This window comes from Pongo pygmaeus, chromosome 8 (genome assembly GCF_028885625.2).
Source record: "Pongo pygmaeus isolate AG05252 chromosome 8, NHGRI_mPonPyg2-v2.0_pri, whole genome shotgun sequence".
NCBI lineage: Eukaryota > Metazoa > Chordata > Mammalia > Primates > Hominidae > Pongo > Pongo pygmaeus.
Genome location: NC_072381.2, coordinates 118,983,813 through 119,008,059, shown reverse-complemented (window position 1 = coordinate 119,008,059; position 24,247 = coordinate 118,983,813). Strand labels below are relative to the sequence as shown.

At 46.3% G+C, this 24,247-nt stretch overlaps 1 protein-coding gene across 6 annotated transcripts in view; it reads left to right on the top strand.

Annotated features, from left to right (window-relative positions):
• NRAP (nebulin related anchoring protein) overlaps nucleotides 1-24,247 on the top strand; it is a 77,131-nt gene that overhangs the window by 52,256 nt on the left and 628 nt on the right. For all 6 annotated transcript variants that reach the window (XM_054436117.1, XM_054436115.1, XM_054436113.2 and 3 more), the window contains 12 exons: nucleotides 1,379-1,576; nucleotides 3,247-3,351; nucleotides 5,314-5,412; nucleotides 7,562-7,666; nucleotides 7,972-8,079; nucleotides 8,922-9,233; nucleotides 15,739-15,843; nucleotides 16,628-16,726; nucleotides 18,087-18,191; nucleotides 21,519-21,626; nucleotides 22,931-23,242; nucleotides 24,027-24,158. In XM_054436117.1, coding sequence (XP_054292092.1) covers nucleotides 1,379-1,576; nucleotides 3,247-3,351; nucleotides 5,314-5,412; nucleotides 7,562-7,666; nucleotides 7,972-8,079; nucleotides 8,922-9,233; nucleotides 15,739-15,843; nucleotides 16,628-16,726; nucleotides 18,087-18,191; nucleotides 21,519-21,626; nucleotides 22,931-23,242; nucleotides 24,027-24,158 — 1,788 coding nt within the window. The remainder of the gene's footprint in view (nucleotides 1-1,378; nucleotides 1,577-3,246; nucleotides 3,352-5,313; nucleotides 5,413-7,561; nucleotides 7,667-7,971; nucleotides 8,080-8,921; nucleotides 9,234-15,738; nucleotides 15,844-16,627; nucleotides 16,727-18,086; nucleotides 18,192-21,518; nucleotides 21,627-22,930; nucleotides 23,243-24,026; nucleotides 24,159-24,247) is intronic.

Below are 24,247 nucleotides of genomic sequence, written 5' to 3'. Positions count from 1 at the left end.
TCTGGCCAGAAGCTGGACCTAGATTCCTTAAGGCTACGGTTGGTTGAAGTGGCTTCCTGACCAACAGCTCCATTTAGAAGGGGTCCATGCAGTGGGCCAGGCAGCCACCCTCTTCTTCAGTTCCTGCTTTACTCCTTTATGCTACCTGCCTGACCCCTGTAGGCATCTGAGTTTGCAGTGACCCTGTCATTGTTGGTTGTGACCCTCTGGAGGCTGGCAAATGTGTGTAGGTGGTGTCTCCTTGCACATATGTGAGTTGGCTAACATTGGTGATGAAATCTGTATCCAGCATGTTACAGAGGCTAAACGCTTTTGTATACAGTGTCTCAGTTAACTGTCAGACTATCTCTAGGAACTCCATCTTGTTATTCTTCCTTATTTTCTCATAGGGAAGTAGAAACTCTGAGTGATTCAGTCCCTTGTCCAAGGTCAGCTAGATAGGGGCAGAGCCAGGCTGTGGAGCCAGCTCTACCTCTCATGGTCTTTCCACAGCTTCACGTGTTCTCTGCCATTTTGTATTCTGCCTCAGTTTCCCCATTTATAACTTTTTTTTTCCTTTCCATCTTGAGTTGCTGACCTAAGAATATGAGGTTGGATATGAACTGTCCTTGGCATTATGCTAGGGGTGAGGACAGAATGAATGGAAGTGGGAATCAGAGGTCAGGGAGGGGTGGCCAGAGCAATGAAAGACAATGGAAGGACAAAGGAGGATGAGGAAGAGGTGGTGATTCTGCATCTGATTATTCCCAGAGTTTCCCAGACCTTTAAACACAGCTCCTCCAAGGACTATAGTCGAACCTATGGTCTGGAATGGGTCTTCCCCTCCCTCTCCCAGGGTGTGTGTTGGGTTTTGGGGAATGCCTATCCCTGAGGCCTGACTCTCCAAGCATCCTCCCCACTGCTCCTGGCTCCCACGTTGACTAGGAAAATCACTGAGTGCTTTGAAGAAGCTCTTCCTAAGCTAGTGTGAGAGGAGAATCCCTCGTGTCTGAACTTGAGTGGGTGATGGGAAAAAATATGGTGGGCAAGGAGTGCTGCATCTTCTTGCCTCTGAAAAATAGAAAGATTTAAAGATTTGAGCAAGGGAATCACTGACATTATTTACTGTTCCTTGAACTTTTGTATGTTCCTCAAATGAGGGAACCATGGGCCTTCATCATCCAGATCAATGACCTCCAGGAGCTGGGGGTGGTAAATGTCAAGGCCTAGAGACAAGCCCTGGTTATTAGGCCTGTCTCTGCAAGAAAGGAGCACTGGCCCTGCCAAGAACTTCCCCTGGGCTTACCTCCAGACAACTGCATTGCAGTTGCCCTCCGTGATGGTCCTGTTGCAAATAGTGGCTTTGAAATAGCCGCTGTTGCTCTGTCTGCCCCTCTAGGTGAATTACAAGAAAGGCTTTGAACACTCAAAGGCACAGTTCCATCTGCCGTTGGACATGGCTGCCCTGGTGCATGCCAAGAAGGCTCAGACCCTGGCCAGCGACCAGGACTACAAACATCCACTGCCCCAGTACACTTCCTTGGCAGAAGACCTGAGGCTGAGCTGTGCCAAGAAAGCTCACAAATTGCAGAGCGAGGTAAGGAGACCTGGCCTCTTTCTCGGAGGCCCTTCTTCTCTTAGGACCTCAGGGTAGTGACCTCCAAGCTCTTGTTGGCTCAGTGAAATCTCTGGAATTGAGAAATCCTAAACCTAAGTCTTATTTTGAAACCCAGTCTGAGAGTTCCTGCACAGCCCTTAAACACAGTTACACAAATCTAATCATAACCACCACTTACTATTTTTTGCTGCACTCTAAGCATTGTTTTATGCATTATCTCACAATCAGCCCATATCATTAGTTTATCCTCATTTCACAGAGAAATTACAGGGAAATGCAGAGAAGTTAAATATCTTGTCCAAGATCACACAGCTATAGTTAGAAAGAGAGGGCTGGGATTTGAACTTGAGGTTCGAATGACAAAGATGCCCTCAAGGTTCATGGTTGTGCATGTTTAAGATTTGCCATTGATATTGCCTCTGGCCTCAAGTCTCAGGAAGGATTCCTCTTGGTGCTTCATGCGTTCCTGTGCCACCTGCCTTCTGAGGAGGGCTAAGATCTGTTGGGGGAGGCTGCTCAGAACCTGTCAGGACTGATGCACTTCAGGGAGTGGAGACGGAAATCAGGGCCCTGGAGACCCTCCCTGGGTCCCTTTGAGGAGTCTTTGTACTCCTCTGACATGCATTTCTCACTCCTGATCCCGATTTCTGAAGCAGACAGGCCCAGGAGGGTCAGGAAGCATTGGAGCCTTCCTCACTCCCAAGGAGAGCCAGAATGTTCTTCCCAACAGGCATCCACATCCTGTTCACTACTCATCTTATTTCTCAGCTTGCTAGGTTTCCATGCTATGAGATTTGCAGGTAATGGGCCCGCTTAGCAAAAGAAAACTCCGCACAAAACCTCTTTCCTGGTTTGGCAGTGCCTGCGATCTGAGCGGCACTCAGATCTGGGTGTCTGTCGTCTGTTTGGATTTTACGCCTGTGTACAGCGTTTACTGAATGACATAAACTGTCAGGAACCTGAGAGCAGCTGTAGGAACGAGGGAGCTGCCACGCTCATCTCGGGGGCCCGTTTGTCACTTGAGCGGAGCCCTCGCTTGCCCTGCCTCTGGTTGTGATAGTGATTGGAAGGCAGCACGCCCAGGGGGCGCCTCATTGGCTGAAGGGGAGTGAATCTGGGGACTCTTTAAACTGTCAGCCCAAATCACTCAGGTACACACACTGGCCCCCACCCACACGAACACAGGTAGGCCTTTGCCAGATTCTTCTGAATTTATTTAATGGTTCTTTCTTAATCCATGATTAATTAATACAACCCGCTGCTGCTGAGTTTTGTTTTAGAAGACCTGTTAGACCATTTCCACGTTTGCCCCAAGACAACTGACTTTCTAACCACAATCTGCTTCAGTGTTTATTTTTTGATAGCCCACATTAAAATAAAAACCTGTCTCGCTTCCGTGGAACAGCTACTCTGAGACAAGTGACAGCAGAATTATTTTCTTCTGACCTACATTTCTTCCCCCCTAGTGAGCATTTACCAAGAAGCGTTTGTGCGTTGGCTGAGTTTAATATATCCGGAGGGACGGGTTCAGCCTTGAGTTCTAATTATGACGCTGTCAGATGCTGTGTCATGAGACCTCTGGTTTTGCTTTGCTTCCTTGTTCTGAGAGCTTGGCTTTTCTGATTCTTTGTATTTATTATTCCTTCTAGAATTTGTACCGGTCAGACCTGAACTTTATGCGAGGCGTTGCCTGTGTCATTCCAGGCACGTTAGAGATTGAAGGGAGGAAGAAAGCGTCGGAACTCATCAGTGAGGTAACTGCAGATGCTGGTGTTGAGTGTCCAGGACATTTCCACAGCAGAGGACAATCAGTTTGTTTCTTTCCTTTTTCTTTCTTTTTTTTTTTTTTTTTTTAATTTGAGATGGAGTCTCGCTCTGTCACCCAGGCTGGAGTACAGTGGCATGATCTCTGCTCACTGCAACCTCCGTCTCCTGGGTTCAAGCGATTCTCCTGCCTCAGCCTCCTAGGTAGCTGAGATTACAGGTGAGTGCCACCATGCCTGGCTAATTTTTATATTTTTAATAGAGACGGGGTTTCACCATGTTGGCCAGGCTGGTCTCGAACTCCTGACCTCAAGTGATCCGCCTGTCGTGGCCTCCCAAAGTTTTGGGATTACAGGCGTGAGCCACTGCGCCCAGCCAATCAGTTTGTTTCTTACCACTAAAGCCAGTTGGATGTTAAACTCTTAGCAGCAGTGACTCACTGCCTAACCCCTGGGCTGGACTTCTTTTTTTTTTTTTTCTTACTGGATTCTCCATTCAGACTGCATGCCATTTAAGACAGCTTTGAGGATATGGAGTCAGTTCCTCTATTAACATATAAGGATTATTCACTGGCCCATGAGATATTCTTTCCCTGTGTCCCTTTGAAGAGTGGCCCTGTGGTACAATGCAAACAAAGCAGGCTTTGAAGACCAACAGAGAGAGATTGACATTCCAGGCCAGCACTGATTTGCTGTGTGACCTCAAGCCAGTGACCTACACCTCTCTGAGCCTCCACTTCTTAATTAGTCAAATGGGTATACTCAGACCCCTCTCTTTTAATTTTTGTGAGGATTAGCACTAATCTAAGAACTGTGCTTTTCTGGCAGCTGTATATGAAATGGTTACTATAAGCTTGAAATGGTGATAATTTCTTGTTAAAAATACAGAAGTCTTAGAATTCTAAGCTTTCTGATTTCCTGGGGAAACTTGCTCACCCCTGGGAGGGTGACGGGACTTTAATTCATGGTAGATGCAGGGACAAGAGGGGATAATGGAAGGTACTGGAAGTAATAGGTGTTCGGCAGTCAGCCTGAGTGCTCAGATAAGCTTATGTTTTGCCTACTAGGGGAGTTTAGATTTAACCTCATGCTTTGCTTTTCCAGAGAAATCTCTAAAGCAAGTGGTCTCTGTACCTCATGGTGCATCAGAACCTTAAAAACACCTTAAGAAATGCAGAGGCCTGGGCCCTACTGACTAATTTACTGAATCCCAGTCTCTCAGGGTGGGGTGTAGGCACACCTATTTTAAAGTTTTATTTATTTTTATTTATTTATTTATTTTTATATTTTATTTATTTATTTATTTTGAGACAGTCTCACTCTATCACCCAGGCTGGAGTGCAATGGTGCGATCTCAGCCCACTGCAACCTCTGCCTCCCAGGTTCAAGCAATTCTCCTGCCTCAGCCTCCCAAGTAGCTGGAATTACAGATGTGCACCACCATGCCCAGCTAAGTTTTGTATTTTTTAGTAGAGACAGGGTTTCACCATGTTGGCCAGGATGGTCTCGAACTCCTGACCTTAGGGGATCCCACCGCCTTGGCCTCCTAAAGTGCTGGGATTACAGGCATGAGCCACTATGCCTGTCATATCCGTTTTTTTTAAAGCTGCGGTTTGTGATATGCCGTCAAGGTAGAGGAGCACTGGTTCTCTATCCAGCAAAGATCTGGAACAAACCACAAATTTAAATAGTCGTGTTCACGTTTGTGGCAAAGGACTAAATCTCCCTTTCCCATTTAGAAGGTTCTGATTCAGTCCATCCTATCCTCCTCTCTGCTTCCTCATCCCAGTGAGTTTTGGGGTCACAAAGGCAGGTGACAACCTGGGTTCTGGAGTGATAGACTTGCAGCCTTTGCAAAACGAGGCTTTATGGCTAATACTTAAAGAACTGGTTCTGCTTCTGGTTTTTATCCCTTATGGAGTCTTCTTCTTCCCTTCTTGTGTGTGAATTCAGAGTAAATATCGGCAGCATCCCCACTCATTCAAGTACACAGCTGTGACAGACACTCCCAACCTCCTTCATGCGAAATTCAGCAACCAGATAACGAATGAGGTAAAATCTCCTGATGGCTTTGGAATGGTCTTTTTAAAAACTGCTAGATTGTTAAAAATACACGTGAATGTGTATGGGGTGAGAAAGAGCATGAGTGTTTATGTGGAGGTTTTAAAGAATGTCATTATATGGAGCCTAAACATTTTCCAGAGGAAATGAAAGCCCAGTTGGGAATCTGGGATTGTCTGTAGTCTTGCTATCCAAGTGCAATCCCAGACTAGCTACATTAGCATCGCCTGGGAGCATACTGGCAAGGCACAACCTCAGATCTACTGACTCCAAATGGTCATTTGACAGGATCATAAGATGATTCTTTGGCACATGAAGGTCTGAGAAGTACTGGTCTATAGTTCATTTGTTCTATCTAGGCAAATATTGGCTAACCAATTTTACATTGTCAATCTGATGTGGGAGGATTTGTGGTTATCCAAGGACAGTTAAATTGTAAGATATTTGTCAGGCTTCTCAATTCTCTACCTTCTCCTCTTCTCACTCACCATTTACCCAATTTACACTTCCATGTATCCAGCAGAGGGCAGGTGCAAGGGAAGGAATCTCATTCCATAAAATTATCATTCCAGCCTCATTGATTCTACTTCGTCTTAGTGGCGCTCTTACAGGTTCAAAATAGGTGAGCTTGGCAGAGAATTACATTTTGAACCACCTTTAGGTTTTAGGATTCTCCTTCTGACTCTATCTTTAGTTTTTAAGATTCTCCTTCTGACTCTAACTTATAGAAGTCAGCTGAGATTTGGTTATTTACGCTATTAGTTCCTACTTGCTCCAACTGAAAAGCAAGAAATGGCAGCTTGGGATAAAGGATGGAATTCATAATCTTTTAGAGTGATAGTATCACTTTTAAATTCCTGTTTAATCTTTTCTGCCTACTTTATGAGCTTTGTGCTGTGGGATAACAATGCCTTCTCTGATGGCCTCTGGCGTTAGCCAACTCAGCAACCATAGACCCATTTCTTTTTTTTCTTTTTCTTTTCTTTCTTTCTTTTCTTTTCTTTTTTTTTTTTTTTTTTTTTTTGACGGAGTTTTGCTCCTTCACCCAGGCTGGAGTGCAGTGGTGCTATCTCAGCTCACTGCAACCTCCACCTTCCAAGTTCAAACAATTTTCCTGTCTCAGCCTCCTGAGTACGTGGGATTACAGGCGCCTGCCACCACGCCCGGCTAATTTTTTTTTGTTTTTTGTTTTGTTTTGTTTTTGTTTGTTTGTTTGTTTGTTTGAGACAGAGTCACGCTCTGTCACCCAGGCTGGAGTGCAGTGGCACAAACTTCGCTCACTGCAACCTCTGCCTCCCGGGTTCAAGCAATTCTCCTGCCTCAGACTCCCAAGTAGCTGGGATTACAGACACCCGCCACCACGCCAGGCTAATTTTGTATTTTAGTAGAAATGGGGTTTCTCCATCTTGGTCAGGCTGGTCTCAAACTCCCGACCTCAGGTGATCCGTCCGCCTCAGCCTCCCAAAGTGCTGGGATTACAGGTGTGAACCACCGCGCCCGGCTGTAAGTTTTGTATTTTTAGTAGAGATGAGGTTTCACCATGTTGGCCAGGCTGGTCTCGAACTCCTGACCTCGTGATCCACTGGCCTCATCCACCCAAAGTACTGAGATTATAGGCATCAGCCACCACACCTGGCTCATAGACCCATTTCTAATCACAAGAATGGATGTTTTTGTACAAGATGAGGCCATCCAGGGCAGCACTGGTGTGATTCACCTGTGGAAAGGATCCTGGGGCTTTAGTAAAGGGTACAGGCCTGGGTTTGGAGATGTCCCTTCCACCTCCCTTCTCCTAAATTTCCCAGGTCTTTGTGTGATCTTTATGCTCTGTCCTCAAGGACAAAATCTACAATATAAGGAACCTCAGGAGTATTCTTAAATTTATTTTTCTTTCCCTGGCCTATTATTCAGCAAAGCACATTGCCATTCCTTACATATTCCTTTTACATCACTTGATTTGACTCATGAATGATTGTCTTTATTGAAATAAACATCTTCCCCAAGACTGGAGAGGTATCCATGACACAATGAACGGTTTTTTGCTATTGTGCTTCCTCAACTGCCATTGAGGGACTTCCAGCACTGCAGAAATGCACAGCACTTATCTCTTGCATTATTACTATTATTTTTTTTGGCCCAGCGCCTCTATAAAGCAGCTGGAGAGGATGCAAGACACCAGTATACAATGACCCTGGGTCTGCCTGAGTTCATCCGAGCAAAAACGAATGCAGCCAACCTGAGTGACGTAAGGCCTTTTGTTGCTTAAGTTCAAGCGTTCTCCAAAGCCATGTATGTCTGCATCTGTGAAGTAACCCAACACTGACCTTTCTGGCCTTCACAGGAGCTTTTTAAAATGTAGCTTAGATGCCCATGTTAAATATACCTTCTCACAAATGTGTGTCCATGAGTGTACCCAGGGTGTGTACTAATGAGATTTGCTGCACAAAACAGAAATTGATTCTGGAACACTGTGCTATAAATGAAAGGGGTGGCCTTTGCTCGTTGATTCACGTAATTTTTTTTAGAGATTTACATGTGTTCCCACTTTAGGCAAAATACAAAGAGTCCTGGCGTAATCTTCGTGCTCAAGGCTACAAGCTGACAATAGAAGCGCTCCCCTTCCAGGCTGCCCGGGCCTCTGGAGATATAGCCAGTGATGTGAGTTGAATGATATGATCTTCCATCTTGCCTAATTTCTGTTAACTTCATGTAAAACAATGTCTGTGGCTGATTTTCCTGAATTAAAGCAAATCTATAACCATGCGAGACAGGATGTCACCTGCAGAATATATTAGTTATGAATGAGATTCTTTGAGGGGGGAAAAGAAAGGCTCTGTTAATCAGAAGCTAAATTCAGGCAAAGGTCTCTAGCAGGAAGGAGATGATGATTTATTTCTAATTGCAACGTCTAGGCGACGGTCCCCTTGTAATGCATGAACTGCCTGTCTTCTAACTCCACCCAGATTTAGAACGAGAACTCTCAATAGAAATTGCAATACAGCCGGAACACATCTCCCTCTTGGCTCTCTGTAGTTTCACGCATTGGTGTTAGGATTTGATGGCTGTGTTTCAGCCACTCTGTTGATAACGTCCATAGCTTTGGGACATGAAGGTGACTTTCTCTTTCCCACAAACAAATCACAGAAAAATGTGGACTTCAAATAAATGGATCCTGTCTTTTGGGTTTAATGTTTTGCCAAGTGCGAACGGATAAAGCACAAGTTTCTCTTTCGCCCTTTTTGATAAATTCCTTTTGGCCATAGGACATGTAAGGGGAGTGAAGCCCTTCCTCTGGTTCTGAGGATCTGATTTTAATTAGATAGGAAGAATGGAGCGATGTTTTAATTGTTCATCCCCCAGGGAGGAAGGCACGCTCTCAGACCAACCCCACTGTGGTTTTTCTTATAATCATCACCTCCTAGTGTAAGAACAAGTGATTTTTCTAGAGTCTGCAATGAAAATGCACAGATAGAATTTGACCGGCCAGCCCTTTCTTGCAGTTTCTCTACAGACATGACTTTGTGAAGGAGCGAGGGAAACTCATAGGGCCCCAGAGTGTAAGAGACGACCCCCGGATCCAGCACTGCCGGCGCATGGGCCAGCTGCAGAGCGAGCTTCAGTACAGGAGGGGGGCGACCAGCAGCCAAGCCCAGTTCCATCTGCCCATGGACATGGTGCACCTGGTCCATGCCAAGAATGCCCAGGCTCTGGCCAGCGACCATGACTACAGGACACAGTATCACGAGTTCACAGCACTGCCCGAGGACCTGAAGATGGCCTGGGCCAAGAAAGCCCATGCCCTGCAGAGTGAGGTAGGGGTGGCCTTGTGGAATGCAAACCAGCCCCCAGCCTTTCTCCTTTCACCAAACCTGGGTGTCAATCTCTGCTTCTTCCTTAGTCTTTTGGGCTCTCCTGCCCCTATCTGCCTTCCCCAAACAATGATTTATTGGGTCTATGTCATTTAGGTTGGAATCATTCATTGAATCATTCAACAAATCTTTATTGAGGGCTAGCACAGTGGCTCACACCTGTAATCCCAACACTTTGGGAGGCCTAGCCGGGCGGATCATGAGGTCAGGAGTTTGAGACTAGCCTGACCAACATGGTGAAACCCTGTCTCTATTAAAAATACAAAAATTAGCCAGGCATGGTGGCATGCGCCTGTAGTCCCAGCTATTTGGGAGGCTGAGGCAGGAGAATCGCTTGAACCTGGGAGGCAGAGGTTGCTGTGAGCCAAGATCACACCACTGCACTCCAGCCTGGGTGACAGAGCAAGACTTCATCTCAGAAAAAAAAAAAATCTTTGTTGAGCACCTTCTGTATACTAGCCACCATTCTAAGCCCTGAGAATGCAGCAGTTAACAAAAGAGTCAAAAAATTCCTGTGCTCAGGAAACTCCTGTTATACTAGAGGGAGATAAGCCATGGTGAATACATGAAACATGTAATATGTCAATGGTTATACATGCTATGGAGACATATAGAACAGGGAAGTGGGGCAGGAGGTGTGAGCGTGTGTGTGTGTGTGTGTGTGTGTGCACGTACACATGTGCCATTTAAAATAGGGCATTAGGGTAGTTCTCATTGAAAAGCTGATATTTGAGCAAAAACCTTAAGGAAAAGACAGAAGGGGATAGGGAACTCCAGACAAACTGAATAGCAAGTTCAAAGGCCAAGGACTTGAGTAGGAGGAGCCTTGGCCTGTCTGAGGCTGAAGTGAAGGAGCAGCCTTGGCCTGTTTGAGGCCGAGTGAGTGGGGATGGAATCACAGGGTCTGAGCAGGGCCTAGGCTCTGCGGAGTAAGGATGAGGGTGGTAATATGATAAGACTGTAACCACCGCCGACTCTCACTGACTGCTTGTCTTTGCTTTTAAACTTGCGAAAGCAGTCTGAGGTGGGGACAGCTGTTACTCCTGTTTTAGGGATGAAGTCATGTGGGAAGTGCCGAGGGAAGGTGGGCTCCAGAACCCATTCTTAACCATCCTGCTGTCTTGCAGGGAGCTCAGAGCAGGGAGCCATGCCCCTCACAGCACAGGCATAGACCCTGAGGCTACCTCAGGGAGGTCCTTCCCTGAGCAGGGGCACCAAGCAGGCTGGTGGAGAGCGCCGGCCCCTCCCACATCATGGTGCAAGATTCTGGAGTCAGACTTCTGAGATTCCAACCATAGCTCCTCCACTACTGGCTGGGTGACCTTGGACAAATTCATGTCCTCTCCAAGCCGCAGACATGGTAACGATGGCATGGGACATGACAATAATGACAATGGGACTGCGCTGCACAGTGTGGCAGGCACTGCGCCTCACATCCTCTCTCTAGGCCCACAGCATCCCTAGGAAGAAGGTGCTCTCATTTTAGAACATAACCAGCCATCTGTGTCAGGGTTTCTCAACGTCTGCACCTTTGACATGTTTGCAGGTTAACTGTTTGTTTTAGGGGCCTGTCTCGTGCTTTTCAGGATATTTAGTAACATCCGTGGTCTTTATCCTCTAGGTGCCCATAGCACCCCACCCCCCAGTGTGACAACGAATGCCTCTAAGTCTTGCCAAACAAATATCCCTAAGAGACAAATTTATCCCCCGTTGATAATCTGGTTCTCAGTGGAGAACTGGTCTATTTGAAACAGTTAGCATGATACCTAATACATAGAAACACTAGAATAAGTATTAGCTGTTTGAATACATTCCTTACGACAAGCCCCTCAATTCGGGTTGCCTTCAGGGTAATGACTACTGCTAGATTAACTGTAGATAGCAATAAGTGGGGTATTCTAAAACATAATCAATTATTATTAATTGCAGTAATGATTTCGTTAATTTTATTATCATTGCATTATTAATCACAGTTTGCTGGAACTGCAATATCATGTCATGTGCCATCAAGCAGAGTGTAGAGTAGGGTGCCTTCATCTGGGCCCCACATAGGGGATTTAGTTACTAAAGTGCCAACCCTAGTTCCACTTACAAAGTCCTTCCATTTGCTAAGCAATCCTGAGAGCCCCCAAAACAGCTCATAGCATGACTCTCTGGTGCCCAACAAGGGACCGTCTTGTCAATGGCCTATTTCTTGGGAGAATAGAAACCTTCTGGGACAGAACAGGCCCCCGAGGAAGGTAGAGAGGCCACCTGGGAGAGGTATGGGAGGTGGAGCTGGAAGTCAGAGGATGTGTGTGGGAAGCCCAGCTCTGTCACTGTGTGTCCGTGAGCAGTCACTTCCCTTTTTAGGCCTCCATCTCTCCATCAGAAAAGCAAAGAGGGGCTGGGTATGGTGGCTCACACTTGTAATTCCAGCACTTTGGGAGGCCAGGGCAAGTGAATTGCTTGAGTTCAGAAGTTTGAGACCAGCCTGGGCAACATGATGAAACCCTGGCTCTACAAAAAATTAGCTGGATGTGGTGGTGCACACCTGTAGTCCCAGCTACTTGGGAGGCTGAGGTGGGAGGATGGCTTAAGCCCAGGAGGCAGAGGTTGCAGTGAGCCATGATCGTGCTACTGCACTTCAGACTGGGTGACAGAAAACCAGAGACCCTGTCTCAAAAAAATAAAAAGAAAGGAAAAAAGAAAGTAAAAGAAAAGCAAAGAGGTTCGATTTGATCCATGATCTTAGACTTTGGGGTTCATAGGAAAATGGCTTTTAAATGGTGGGATCCACATAATGTCAATTTTTTTTTTTACTAACTGAGGAAGAAGGAAAAAAACAAACACTACCTTAAGCTGCCATTTATGTCGCTGTTATTTCTGAAAAGAAAGAACATTTTCACACTAAAAAAGTAAAGTAGAGAGAACATAATCTAAAAAGGAGAATCCCTCCCATGAAATTGTAGTTGGCAATCTTATGCTGACATTTTAAAGGCAGGATATGTATTACATTTTTAAATGCTAAGAAGTGATTGCTTAAATTTTAAATGACTATATTATGCTGTACGCATTGTTAAGCTGCAAATTGGTTAATGAGGGAGTCTGGATTCAAAGAAGCTGTGAACAGGAGTCCCTGAAATATTCAGCTGGTTCTGAGGCTTCAGCTTGATAGCAGCCACTATCAAAACTCCAATTTCACGTGGTTCTATTATGCAGAAAAGGAAACAAGTGCTAAATAGGCATTATGTCAAGGGAGCAGCCCCAGCCTTCAGCTGCTTCTCCTGACCTTGCCCTCCCCAGGCCAGAGAGAAAGCTTTGGGTAGGACCAGAGGGGACCCAGAGATGCTGAGCTTCTCACGGCTGTGGTTCATTCCCATGTCTTGCCCAGTCCGGACCAGCCCGGCCCAGTCTTGCTTGACTCAGAAATTCACCTGAGATGCATGCCTGGTCCAGGAAAGGTGCATCATGGGCAGGTGCTGATTCCATCATCTCTTCCGTGCTTCTCAAGTCGGCTGTTGCCTGCTCTCTCCATGGTCTCAGACCAGGCTGCCAGGAGTCCGGAAAGGCACGTGCAGGAAATGTCACAGAGACAGTCCCAGCCTCTCTGCTTACAGCTGTGTGACCTAAGGTAGACTCCTTAAGCTCTTGGGACTCAGTTTCTCCCTCAGAAATAACAACAACAGCAATAACTAAAATCTATGGAGCCCTTACCGTGGGCTAGGCATTGGCGTAAGTATTTTGTGTAAACTATCTCATTTAATATCTAGGCGGGTACCAGTATGACTCCTCTCTTTACAGGATGTGGCGATAAGGCATCAATAATCTAAGTAGCTTGCCCAAGGCCACAGCTGGTAGGGAAATGACTTGCTAGTACAAGGCACAGTGAGACTTCCAGCTCTTGCCTCTTAACTCCTGGTTCGGTCTCTTTGGCTTCCCCAGGTGGCTGGATTCTGAACCCAGGTGCTCTGTGTCTGTCCTCTTAACCACTACCTGCTGTGGCTTACCCACAGTACGGCAGCTGGTGGCTCTGCTGAGAGTCTGAACAATCATTTGAAAACCGAAATTGTTCTGCGAATGGGAATAACTGTTCCTTAGGCTGGGCATGGTGGCTCACACCTGTAATCCCATATTTTGGGAAGCTGAGACAGAAAGATTACTTGAGCCCAGGAGTTAGGGAACAGCTTGGGCAACATAGGGAGACTGCATCTCTACAAAAATAGAAAATAAAAAAAAATTAGCCAGTTGTGGTGGTGCACACCTTGGTCCCAGCTACTCTGAGAGGCTGAGGTGGGAGGATCACTTGAGCCTGGGAGATCAAGACTGCAGTGAACCATGATCACACCACTGCACTCCAGCCTGGGTAACAAGAGAGACCCCATCTCCAGAAAGAGAGAGAGAATATAACCCCTTCTTTGCAGGACAGTGTGAGGACTGAATGAAATAATGGGTCTAAAACAAACCCCACTCTACACAAGGTCTTGATTGTAATGTTTCTTATTAATATGACAAAGATATACTTTACCCCAGGCACTTGCTGGGCACAATGGTTTACATCATTCCTTCTGCATTAGAACTCAGGGACTGAAAGCAACACAGTGCTCCAAAATGGGGGTGCCGGGTAACCCCATGTGCGAATCCGAAGAGGTCTTCTAGACCTTAGTATGTAAGAGGGGGAAAAAAGTGAGGCTGCCATTTGGGGAAGCCAGATTCAGCTGTGCAGCTTTGAAAGGTCTCTCATTATCTTATAGTCCTTCTTCAAAACCATCTTTGGGTAGCAGATTCTTCTTGACTCCCCTCCCCTGGCCCCCTCTTTTATCATGAAGTCTGGGGCAAGTGTGTTGTTTTTAGAGTCTGCGTGAATAGTCAAAGCTGGGCTGGGAGCTGAGATATCAATAGACAATCAATTTATAAGAGAGTTGGAGGCACAGTCAGATCTTTGGGGAACCTGCATCTTGCTTTCCGACTTACCTGGGATCGTACTGTTCAGCTCAACAAAAGGCAAGTTGAAAGAGCGCTCCCCACTTCATCTCGCTTATGAAAGGAGCAAGGCCCGGCTGTGAAGAGGCCCTGTAGGATTATTCTCTCCAACTTAGAAATTTATCCAATTTTCTCTGTTCTTTATCAGAGTGCAAGGCAAAAGCTTTGCCGGTGTAGACTGAAAGATCGTGGTATAAAAAGCAATCTTACTGACATGGGGTTTTGAAACCTGCTCCTGAGCCTGAGTGATGTCTCCCTTCACCAGTTGGAAGGCACAGTCGAATTTGCACAGGGGCATTAACCAGCAGACAGTAGATCAGAAACGGACCCTCTTTGAGGCCAGCTGTGAGGAACGCTGTGAATCCTGAAATGAAAGAGAACTAAAAAGGCTGAGAGGCTGATTTCTGGAGTGATATTTTGCGTTACAGCAGAGCTTATATCTAAATTAGAGAAACGCCATCAACTTCGTTTAGATCCAAATTTTAGATTTTCTTAGAGAGGCTTTTTCCACCTTTAAAAAATGCCTAATTTCCATAAAGAGAAGAAGAGAAGCATTCAGGCGACTGTCTCGTTGTAGGTAATGGTGGGCAGATCAAGGAATAGTAATGAGATTCAACATTTGGGAAGGCTACCAGTCAGACCTACTGTCTTAAAGCACCATGTATTATTTTCTCCCAGGACTGATGCCATAGCCTAACCTTCCGAGCTCTTAAAATGAGGAAAGAAAATAAGGCTTAGCCTATTTTTGGAATATAAACAAATCATAATGAGTAACAGTGGGAGGAGGTGGTAAACGGAGGCATGAAGTGGTTAAAATGGTTTACTCACTATTAGCTGGTGGCATCTGAATTTGTTTCCGTTTTTAAAGTCCTGCTATAATTGACTTCTTTCCCCCTCCACTACCCACTATCACAAGAACAAAAAATCTAACTTAAAGAGTGGCTCTTAGCCCTGAGTACTAGCAGGTGTTTTTGTGAGAACAGAGGGGTTGTTATGAACTTTGAGTATCACAGAGAGAAACTGAGTCACATTTTGGTTAAAGTGATTTGCTCCCAGTCATAGCAGGTTGAACCCAGAGTTCAAAGCCTGAACAGTGTGCAGAATGTTTCTATTTAGGCAGGCGGGTAATGGCCTCACTGGCAGAATGAAACAAAATAATCCCAGCTGGTGCTTAGATATGAGCATATATCTCAGCTCTTTCTTTATGCGGTCGTCCACATAGGTCGTTACTCTCTGCTTTAAATCCTGCCAATTCACTGGTGGGACCTTCTTGTATCTCGTATGTGATGCATTAATTAATTCCTGGCAGAATGTACAGATTCAAACAGTTTGACTTGACGACATGCAGAATGTACTCCCAGTGAAGATGTTGAAATGTTGTGATGAAGCATTATTATAAATGCTATTACAAATCAAGGATCTTCTTGAAATGCTGTAGTAGTCTTAGGCACTCTCCCGATAAAGCCCATGATTTTTTTCCCCGCAGTTGCGCTACAAGTCAGACCTGATCGGCATGAAGGGCATAGGATGGCTGGCGCTGAGATCCCCACAGATAGAGAGTGCAAAGAAGGCTGGAGAACTCATCAGCGAGGTACCATCAACCTGTCCCCGCCACAAGTGACAAGGGCAAGCTAGCATTTCCTTTTGAAGAGGGAATCTGTTTATGGAGTGGAGAACCCAAAGGGCCTCATGGCCACTGGACTCCCAGTATTTTTGGAGGGCCATGTGCAACCAAATCCCAAGACAGAATGAGGTTTCCCTCCAAATGGATTCACTGCTGAGGAACTGAAGGCATGATTTATTAGAAAGTTCTCAACAAATACATTACATACAATCGTTATCTAAACTGGCCCATTCTTTGTATGGAGAGGAGGAGGAATTTGCCACCCATCCACTGAGTTGACTCTGTGTCCAGAGGTTTTCTGATTTCTGATAGTGTTAAAATTTGCCCAGGAATAGTTACATTAACTGAACTCCTTACCATACTAACAGCCTGGGGATCCCTGCCCTGGAATTCCCTCGAAGGTGACACTGCCTTCTTCAGTTTCTTAATAACAGAATGTATTTGGACAGGGTCCAAGCAGGGCCACATTGATGCTGAATACTGCCCTTTACTGAATTCCTTTATTGTGGGGAGCCATAGTATTTTGCGGCCTCTCTCTTCAAGAGAGTAAATACCTGTAAAATGTTCCCTATCACAGAGGCAGCTGAATCTTTTTATACTCTTGACTGTTAGGTACCTACCAAGAAGAAAGGCTTGTTTTCCAACAATGTGATTGGCATGTTAGGTACTGAGAAGGTGGAGTGAAGCGGCATCCTGAAAAATGCATGATGTTTGACTGTGTTTCATGAGAATCTTTGTCTTTATCTTATAGACCAAGTACCGTAAAAAACCAGACAGTATCAAGTTCACCACAGTGGTTGACTCCCCAGACCTGGTTCATGCCAAGAACAGCTACATGCACTGCAATGAGGTGGGTCCTTTCTTGTCATTCATCCCGGGCATGCAGTGTAGCACTGCTGCTCAGTGGTCCGGGTCTAAGAACACAGGCTCTGGACAGATGGGGGTGCAAACCTTCTTTCTACTACCTGGATGATCTGGACAGATGGGTGTGCAAACCTTTCTACTACCTGGATGGTCTTGGGCCAGTTACTGAATCCCTTCTAACCTTGGTTCCTTTATTTGAAGGAGGTTGGGGTTGCGGGGAGGATAATAATAGCAACCATTTCATAAGATTAAATGAATTAAATGAGGATTAAATAAAGGCTCAGAAAGCTTTTAGCAAGTACATAGAACACAGGAAGTTCTCAATAAGTGCTCCTTATCATGGTTTGATTCATAATCGCAATGACAATAATACCAAGTATTATTGATGATCCCTTGCCAAACGCTAGGTCAGATACATGTTACTTGTTGATAGATGGCAGTGGAATTAAAAGCTTAATATAACCCAGTTAAGAAAAAAAATAGGAACAGCTGTATTTAAAGCTTCTTTCTGATTTTACTCTCTGTATAATTTAGCCCTATTTCCTCATTCCTGTCTTTATTTCAAGGAATAGGAAGTTAATGTTTTTCCCCTGAAATTAAGGGATTCAGTTCTACATGCGCAGTGACAGAGCTGCTCCATTTCACAGACAGCCCGACTACTGTACTGACCAGTTCGTATTTGTAAAGCCTGAGTTAAATTTGGTAATTGATCAGAATATTACAGTTTCACCTCTAAAAATACATAAGACTCAAACACTTCCTGACACTGTTTGTAATTCTTAAATCACTGCTTTAAAAATAGAAACCAGATAAATCTTTGAGTTTTAAAATTATGTCTTCCTGTGATCCAGGTGGGCTAGGAAAATACTAATTTCTTGAACGTGTATTAAGATGTTTTATAACAAAAAGAACGTATTAACTATGCATATTATAATTATTACCATTAATGTTAAACAACAAAGGCATTGAGGCTGTATCTTGTTACTAGTAAAATGCATGTCCAATGCTCAATTGCAAAGATTCTCTGAAATATCTACACATCTTCTACTGCGTAAAACACCCAGGTATGGCCAGCCATGATGTTGGTTTGTGGCCTTTTTGGAGCACATCTTGATGAATATTTTTAACAGTCTATTTAAAACCAGGGACCCCATCTGATCCTGGCTATAAAGGCACCCTCCATCAAATTGTGGGTTCTGGAGGGACACTGTCCATGCGCAGGACTGGGTTCTGTTCTATGCGGTGGGCACTCAGGTGGGAGGGGCAGGAAAGGGAGTCAGTTGCTTTTCCCCTGTGGTTTCAGCCCACACAGTTCTCTATTTACCATGAGCCCATCTTATCCACAGCGCATGTATAGATCCGGAGATGCAGAATCCCTGCACAGATACACCCTGATCCCCGACCATCCCGATTTCACCCGAGCCCGCCTCAATGCGCTGCATCTGAGTGATGTAAGTGAACTGGTGGTTCATGGAGTGTGTGCCTACTTTTGTAAAATGATCTGTGCCCAATGTGGGTTTCGTTTTTTTAAAAAAAAGTTCTAGGAAGGAGGACTTGGAACAGAAAGGACACTGAACTGAGAAACTGTGTGACTTTCAATCACTTTCCTCAGTGGTCCTCGTTTTTGTTGTTTTTTTTTTTAATCTGCAAAATGGTAATGGGGTAATGAAAGAATGAGATTCTTTCCAGCTCTACAATTCTGACTTGGGTATGGCTCCAAAGATCTCAATGATGTGCTGGGTATAACCATGAGGGTAGTGGTCCCCTGGCCCTAGCGGGTGTAGACACCTGCTGTTTTTGTTTCCTGGACCCCTCTCTGTAGCCATTCAGAATAGTGTCACTGGAGATAGAGTGGCTCTATCTCACCCCACAGTTTGGAAAGATGCTGCAATGATAGCCCATCCCATCCAAATGCAGCTCGCTCCTTTGTGCATGGGACTGTGGCCTCCAACACTTTCGTTTCCCTTGGACATGTGCCCTTTGCGTGCATAACCAAGCTACTGTTTCCTAAACCCAGGCTTGTTGTTAGCAGGGGTTGGAGGCCCCTGGTTGTAATAGAATAGGCGGCCGCTCGGCCAGCAAAGCTGTGATCCTTGGATAACAGGTAGAGAGACGGCGGAATCAAAAGACACCGTCAGATCAGAATAACACAGGCTGAGTGTGTTGGCCTGGGGCAGCGTAGGGCCTCCCAGAGTCCGGCCATTCTTCCCTCCCTGGCCTGGCCATTGTGTCCTGGGGCTCCGTGCAGATCAACAGCTGCTACCGTTCACCCCAGAGGTGGCTGCCTTGCAGGGGTTGGTGAGAGGCGCCTTCTAGTTAGCGTGTGTATTAGTTTGTTGCGTTTGTAAAGCCCTGTGGGATCCCACGCAGTGAATGCGATGGTGCTTTGTAAATATGAGTTATTATGACCATTTGATGCTTTTGAGGGATGTGCAAGGGATAATTTTAGAACAGCAGCTCTGGTGGGCTGACCTCCATCTGGGGAAGCAGGACCTCCCCCTCAGCAGAGCCTGCACAAAACATCTATCTCATTAATGCTTCAAGGATGGAGGAAGGCAAGGCCTCCATTTGAGGAACGATTGGAGACCCATCGCTGTGGAAAGTGGGATAAAGCTGCCAGTGCATTTGGGGCCCGGCTTGAGGAGGAGAGCCACCTCAGGCTGGTGATAGAAGCATCTTCCCTCTCACAAGGGACGCTGGTCTGCAGAGTCCTGGAGCTGAAATTAGCCACCAGGGTATGCGGATATGGATAACTCATGAAGCTCTTTTGAAAGAGCACTTCTTTGGGGGCGTGTAGAATACGCACAATTGGATCAAGTGCTCTGTGAGGAAGATGTGGAGGGAAAGTGACCTTCCTGGGCAAAGAAAGCCATTGAGATGTGTAAGGCAGCCGAAATAACTAAAAATCAAATGACTCTAATGTGTGAGGATGAGGACAAAACTGTGCCCACTGTGATAAAGAAGAGGAACGCCCAGGGTTCCAAATCAAAGCGCCTACGGAATCTAAAGACTCCCAGTGGCAAGGCAAAAACCTCAACAGAATAAAAAACTCAGGGAGGAAGTGATCACAACCAAGCAAATAGTACACAGGGAGAAGTCACCCAGAGAAAGGGGGCCTGCACACTTGGGAGACCCCCAATCTGGGCCATGCTTTCTAGTTGACCCAGAGTTACACAGACTCAGAAGCTGGGGTGCATTGGACACCAAAGTGGGGTGACATTGGCCTTCGATGTTGCATCAAGTTTGGTGTCAATAACCAGCCCAGATCTGCTGCGGGCATTCTTATTAGGAAGGCATGGTGTGCCCCTTGGAGAGAGTGATCAGGGTTTTGACTCTATTTGCTACTCTAACCTTTGTGGGGCCACCCAAACAGAAAGCAGAATGCTACAAAGGATCATCAGTCTGTCATAATCTGAACATTCCTACATGTCTTTCAGTCCTAACTGCTAAACTCAATGATGACCCCGTAAATCTAATCATTTTGGCTCTGTGATTCATCAGTTAGGTGATTATCCCAGGAACAAACGGTTCTGCATTTCCAGGGCCTAGAAGACAGTAGACATTTGGCTCAGGGTTTATGGCATCGGGTGTTGGAGTCAGAGGCGAGGATGGAGGTGAAGGTGGTGTGATCTGCAGTACAGAGAAATGATGAGATCCGCCATGCTTGGCCCAAGCACTTTGTGGTCCTCTCTAGTTCCAGGCCCAGTTGTGGGATGGGGTGGGGCACTTTGCTTTTCATCTGCCACTCCTCCTTTGCTTAATCCCCCCAATCCCCCGTAGAACAGAGCGCCATCCTTGACCTCCATTTCCAGGAGACAAAAGGACGGTTCTTAAGGGCCCCCTGACCTGCTGTAGCTCGTGGAACGAGTGAGCAACCGACACGGTCTGGGGCTGTCACTTTGTCATCTGTTGGTGATGCGCCTCTCCTGCTGTCTCCCTTCTCTGTGGCTGAATAAAGAACAGCCCTCCACTGGGATCTCCAGATGCCTCCTTTTATAGAGCCATTCCCTTATCTTGAAAAAAAAAATATTAGCTACATGAAGGCACAGAAGATTTTGATGCCTCTATCGGTGATGTGGGTCTACCTGACGACTAAGAGGATATGATTACAGACTCCCAGAGGGCGTGTGAGAACAACTTGAAAAGGGAAAAAATGAAAGAGGAAGATATGAAACACATGGGTCAGGTACTCGGTCAGGTGCTTGACAATAAATTTAATTCAGGTGAAGGCTCTTCCCTTCGTGCAGGCACCAGGGGTGTATATGAGATGCAGCATGCCTCATAGTGATGGTGCAGGGCATGGCATCAAAGCCAGGCTGAGGCCCCTCCGGATGTCAGTGGAGCTGATAAACACATGAGTGCCAAGGCCCAAGGAACAGCACTTTTAGCATGTGGGAAGAAACTGGATTCTGGAAGCTTGAATTCTGGCACCTAGAAGCTGCAAACCCGAAGCACTGAAAGTGAATGCAAAGACAGGAAGGAGTGGGGTGGAGGCTTCTGATACCAAGTGGGTGTCGCAAATGAGCCATACCGGAAGATCACAAGCCCCACAGAAGCAGGGCCTAATGGGTGGGCAGGTTGGGGGCTTAGAGCTGAAGCCTTTTACGGCCAACCCCACCAATCCCAGTGCTAGGGAGTCCCCAAGGTGGACATGGGGCTATAGGCTCTGCAGTCCTAGGAACCAACAAAGGTTAGGAACCACTCCTGCTGAGTACCAGCAACATGGAAGACAGTGGAGTGACTGCCTGCTTACTCATGCTTTTGTTTTTCCAATCTAGAAAGTCTACAGAAACTCCTGGGAGCAGACCCGGGCTGGCAGTTATGACTTCAGGCTGGACGCCATCCCCTTTCAGACTGCCCGGGCATCCAGGGAGATCGCCAGTGATGTAAGACCGCATGTTCTCTCCTGTGGTCACTGATGAGTTTTTCTCTGGTTTTCCCAGTTCTGTTGAAAGGCAAACCACCAGGACCTGTCAAGATTATCTCTCTCTCTGCACCAAAACTGAACACGTACTGTATTTTAATGAAAGAAAAAAAGTGGGCTTTACTTTCTAGCATCTTAGGCAGAGATTGTGGTCGAGGAGGGCTGTATTTCCATTCTCTCTCTTTTTGGAGAGGCACTCTTAAAAGATAATGGATGAGTATGAAGAGGTCCATGAATATGAGCTTGGGTTGTTGATTTGCAATAAGAGGACTTCTTTTAGCTGAAGTTCAGTGTGGTAGAGTAGAAAGAGATGGGGCTTTTGCCCTAGATGGACAAGTTCAAATCCTGGCTCAGTCACTTAGGAAAATTGGCTGTTTGTCTTGGGCAAGTTGCTCAAATTCTCTGAACTTGATTTTCTACATCTATGAAATAGGGATCTTATCTCCCAGATTAATGTAGGAATGAAAACAAAATCGTATATGGTGTCAGGAACATAGCAGGTATTCTGCAAGAGAGGGCACCATTGACTAGACAAGTGTCCGCAGTGCTAGACGGAGGTTCACCTGGGAACAGTTTCCTGCTGGTCCACAATTGGATAAGTATAGAAATTAAGAGCATGTGATTTTTGAAATATTTTTTAGCAATTAGACATTGTAACACCCAAGCATGTGATCACTGGACTCATCTCATTGAACAGGGTGAAGGCCAGGTTGGGTGTTACCAAATACAAGTGGTACTACTACATACTAGCCACATGCAATAGGACCATACATGGTCTTTGATGCATTGGAAATGTAAAAAGCAAATCCAAATGGGACTGGCCCTTCACTGTAGATGGTTTGAGGAGCACTGGACTAGGTCCCTAAAAGCTGGAAAGAATCAAAGGCAGAGTGGCCTATGTGAGAATGGGCACATTTATCTTCCTGTTGGAGTATTAATTACAATAGTGACAATACCAGTAGCCACCACTCAGTGGGCCAGAGCTGATGCCAGACATGAAGCTCAGTCCCTATCTGGTTGAATCCTCGCAACCTCCTATAGGGTGGAGATCATTCTTCAATTTTATCCGATGGGGAAACTGAGGCTCATGGAGAAACTCAGTAACAGGCCCATGGCCACACAGATAGGTCTACTTGAATCCAAAGCCTGTGCCTCTAACCCACTCTTGGGCCTCCTGCTGAGAATGCCCTGGGATGGCCCCATATGTGAGGCTGGTCCTGGGGGAGGTAGGCACCCATGACCCGCCTCTGCTCCTCTGACTTGCAGTTCCGGTACAAAGAGGCTTTCCTGCGGGACCGAGGCCTGCAGATCGGGTACCGCAGCGTCGACGATGACCCAAGGATGAAGCATTTCCTCAACGTTGGCAGGCTCCAGAGTGACAATGAGTACAAGAAGGACTTTGCCAAGAGTCGGTCCCAGTTTCACAGCAGCACGGACCAGCCCGGCCTCCTTCAGGCCAAGAGGAGCCAGCAGCTGGCCAGTGATGTGCACTACAGGCAGCCCCTGCCTCAGCCCACCTGCGACCCGGAGCAGCTGGGCCTCAGGCACGCTCAGAAGGCCCACCAGCTGCAGAGTGATGTGAGCCACCTCCACCCACTCCCTTGAGGCCCTTCCCCTGGTGCCTCTTCCTAAGAGATGGCCATAATGCCACGTTCCATTGTTAGCTTCCGGGGAAGCTGGGCTGAGAGAGAATCCAAGACACCTAACGCTTTAGTGCCAGAAAGAATAACAACAATAACCACCACTTCTCGAGTGTCTCCTGTGGGCCAGGCTCTGTGTCAAATGCTTTCCAAGCCTCGTGCCATTGGCACTTATGCCAACCCCAGGGCTGCTTCATTTTACAGATGAGGAACTTGAGGCTCAGAGAGGTTCAGTGACTTACTCAAGATCCCACAACCAATAAGTGGCAGACCTGGGATACCAACCCCTTTTGGTTTGCTGTGAGGGCCCAAGCTCTTGATGGCTATGCTAAACTGTTTGCAAGCGATCTTAGCTATTAACCTAGCCTTTGCACTTTCCCTGGGAAGAAACTGAAGCCCAGAGAAGGGAAGTGGCTTCCCTAAGGCCACAGAGTGTGTGGAGCAGGTGTCACTGCCCCACCCACTCCCAATTGCAACTTTTGTCGCTTGAATATTCAGGAAGATGCAAGAGACAGCAACATGCCGGCTGGACTCACAGCACATTGGAGCACCTGTGCCAGGGAGATGCTGCTTATGATAAATTTGCTCCCCTTGTTCTGGCTTTACTGATGACAGACAACATAGTCTCATATTGTGGCTGCCTTTTTAATCTTCTTTACTTAATGGTCAAACCATTCCAAACCCTGCTGACATATTCCTCTTGCTTCCCTCTTACCCTCAAGGTCAAGTATAAATCAGACTTGAACCTGACCAGAGGTGTTGGCTGGACCCCTCCTGGCTCCTACAAAGTGGAAATGGCTCGGCGGGCTGCGGAACTGGCCAACGCAAGGGGCCTGTGTCTCCAGGGAGCTTACGTGAGTAGCAAGCTGCAAAGCCACCCTGGCTTGCAAGGCCATGGGGAAAGACAAACTCATTGTTTCTTTTCAAAGTTTATTTTTGGCCA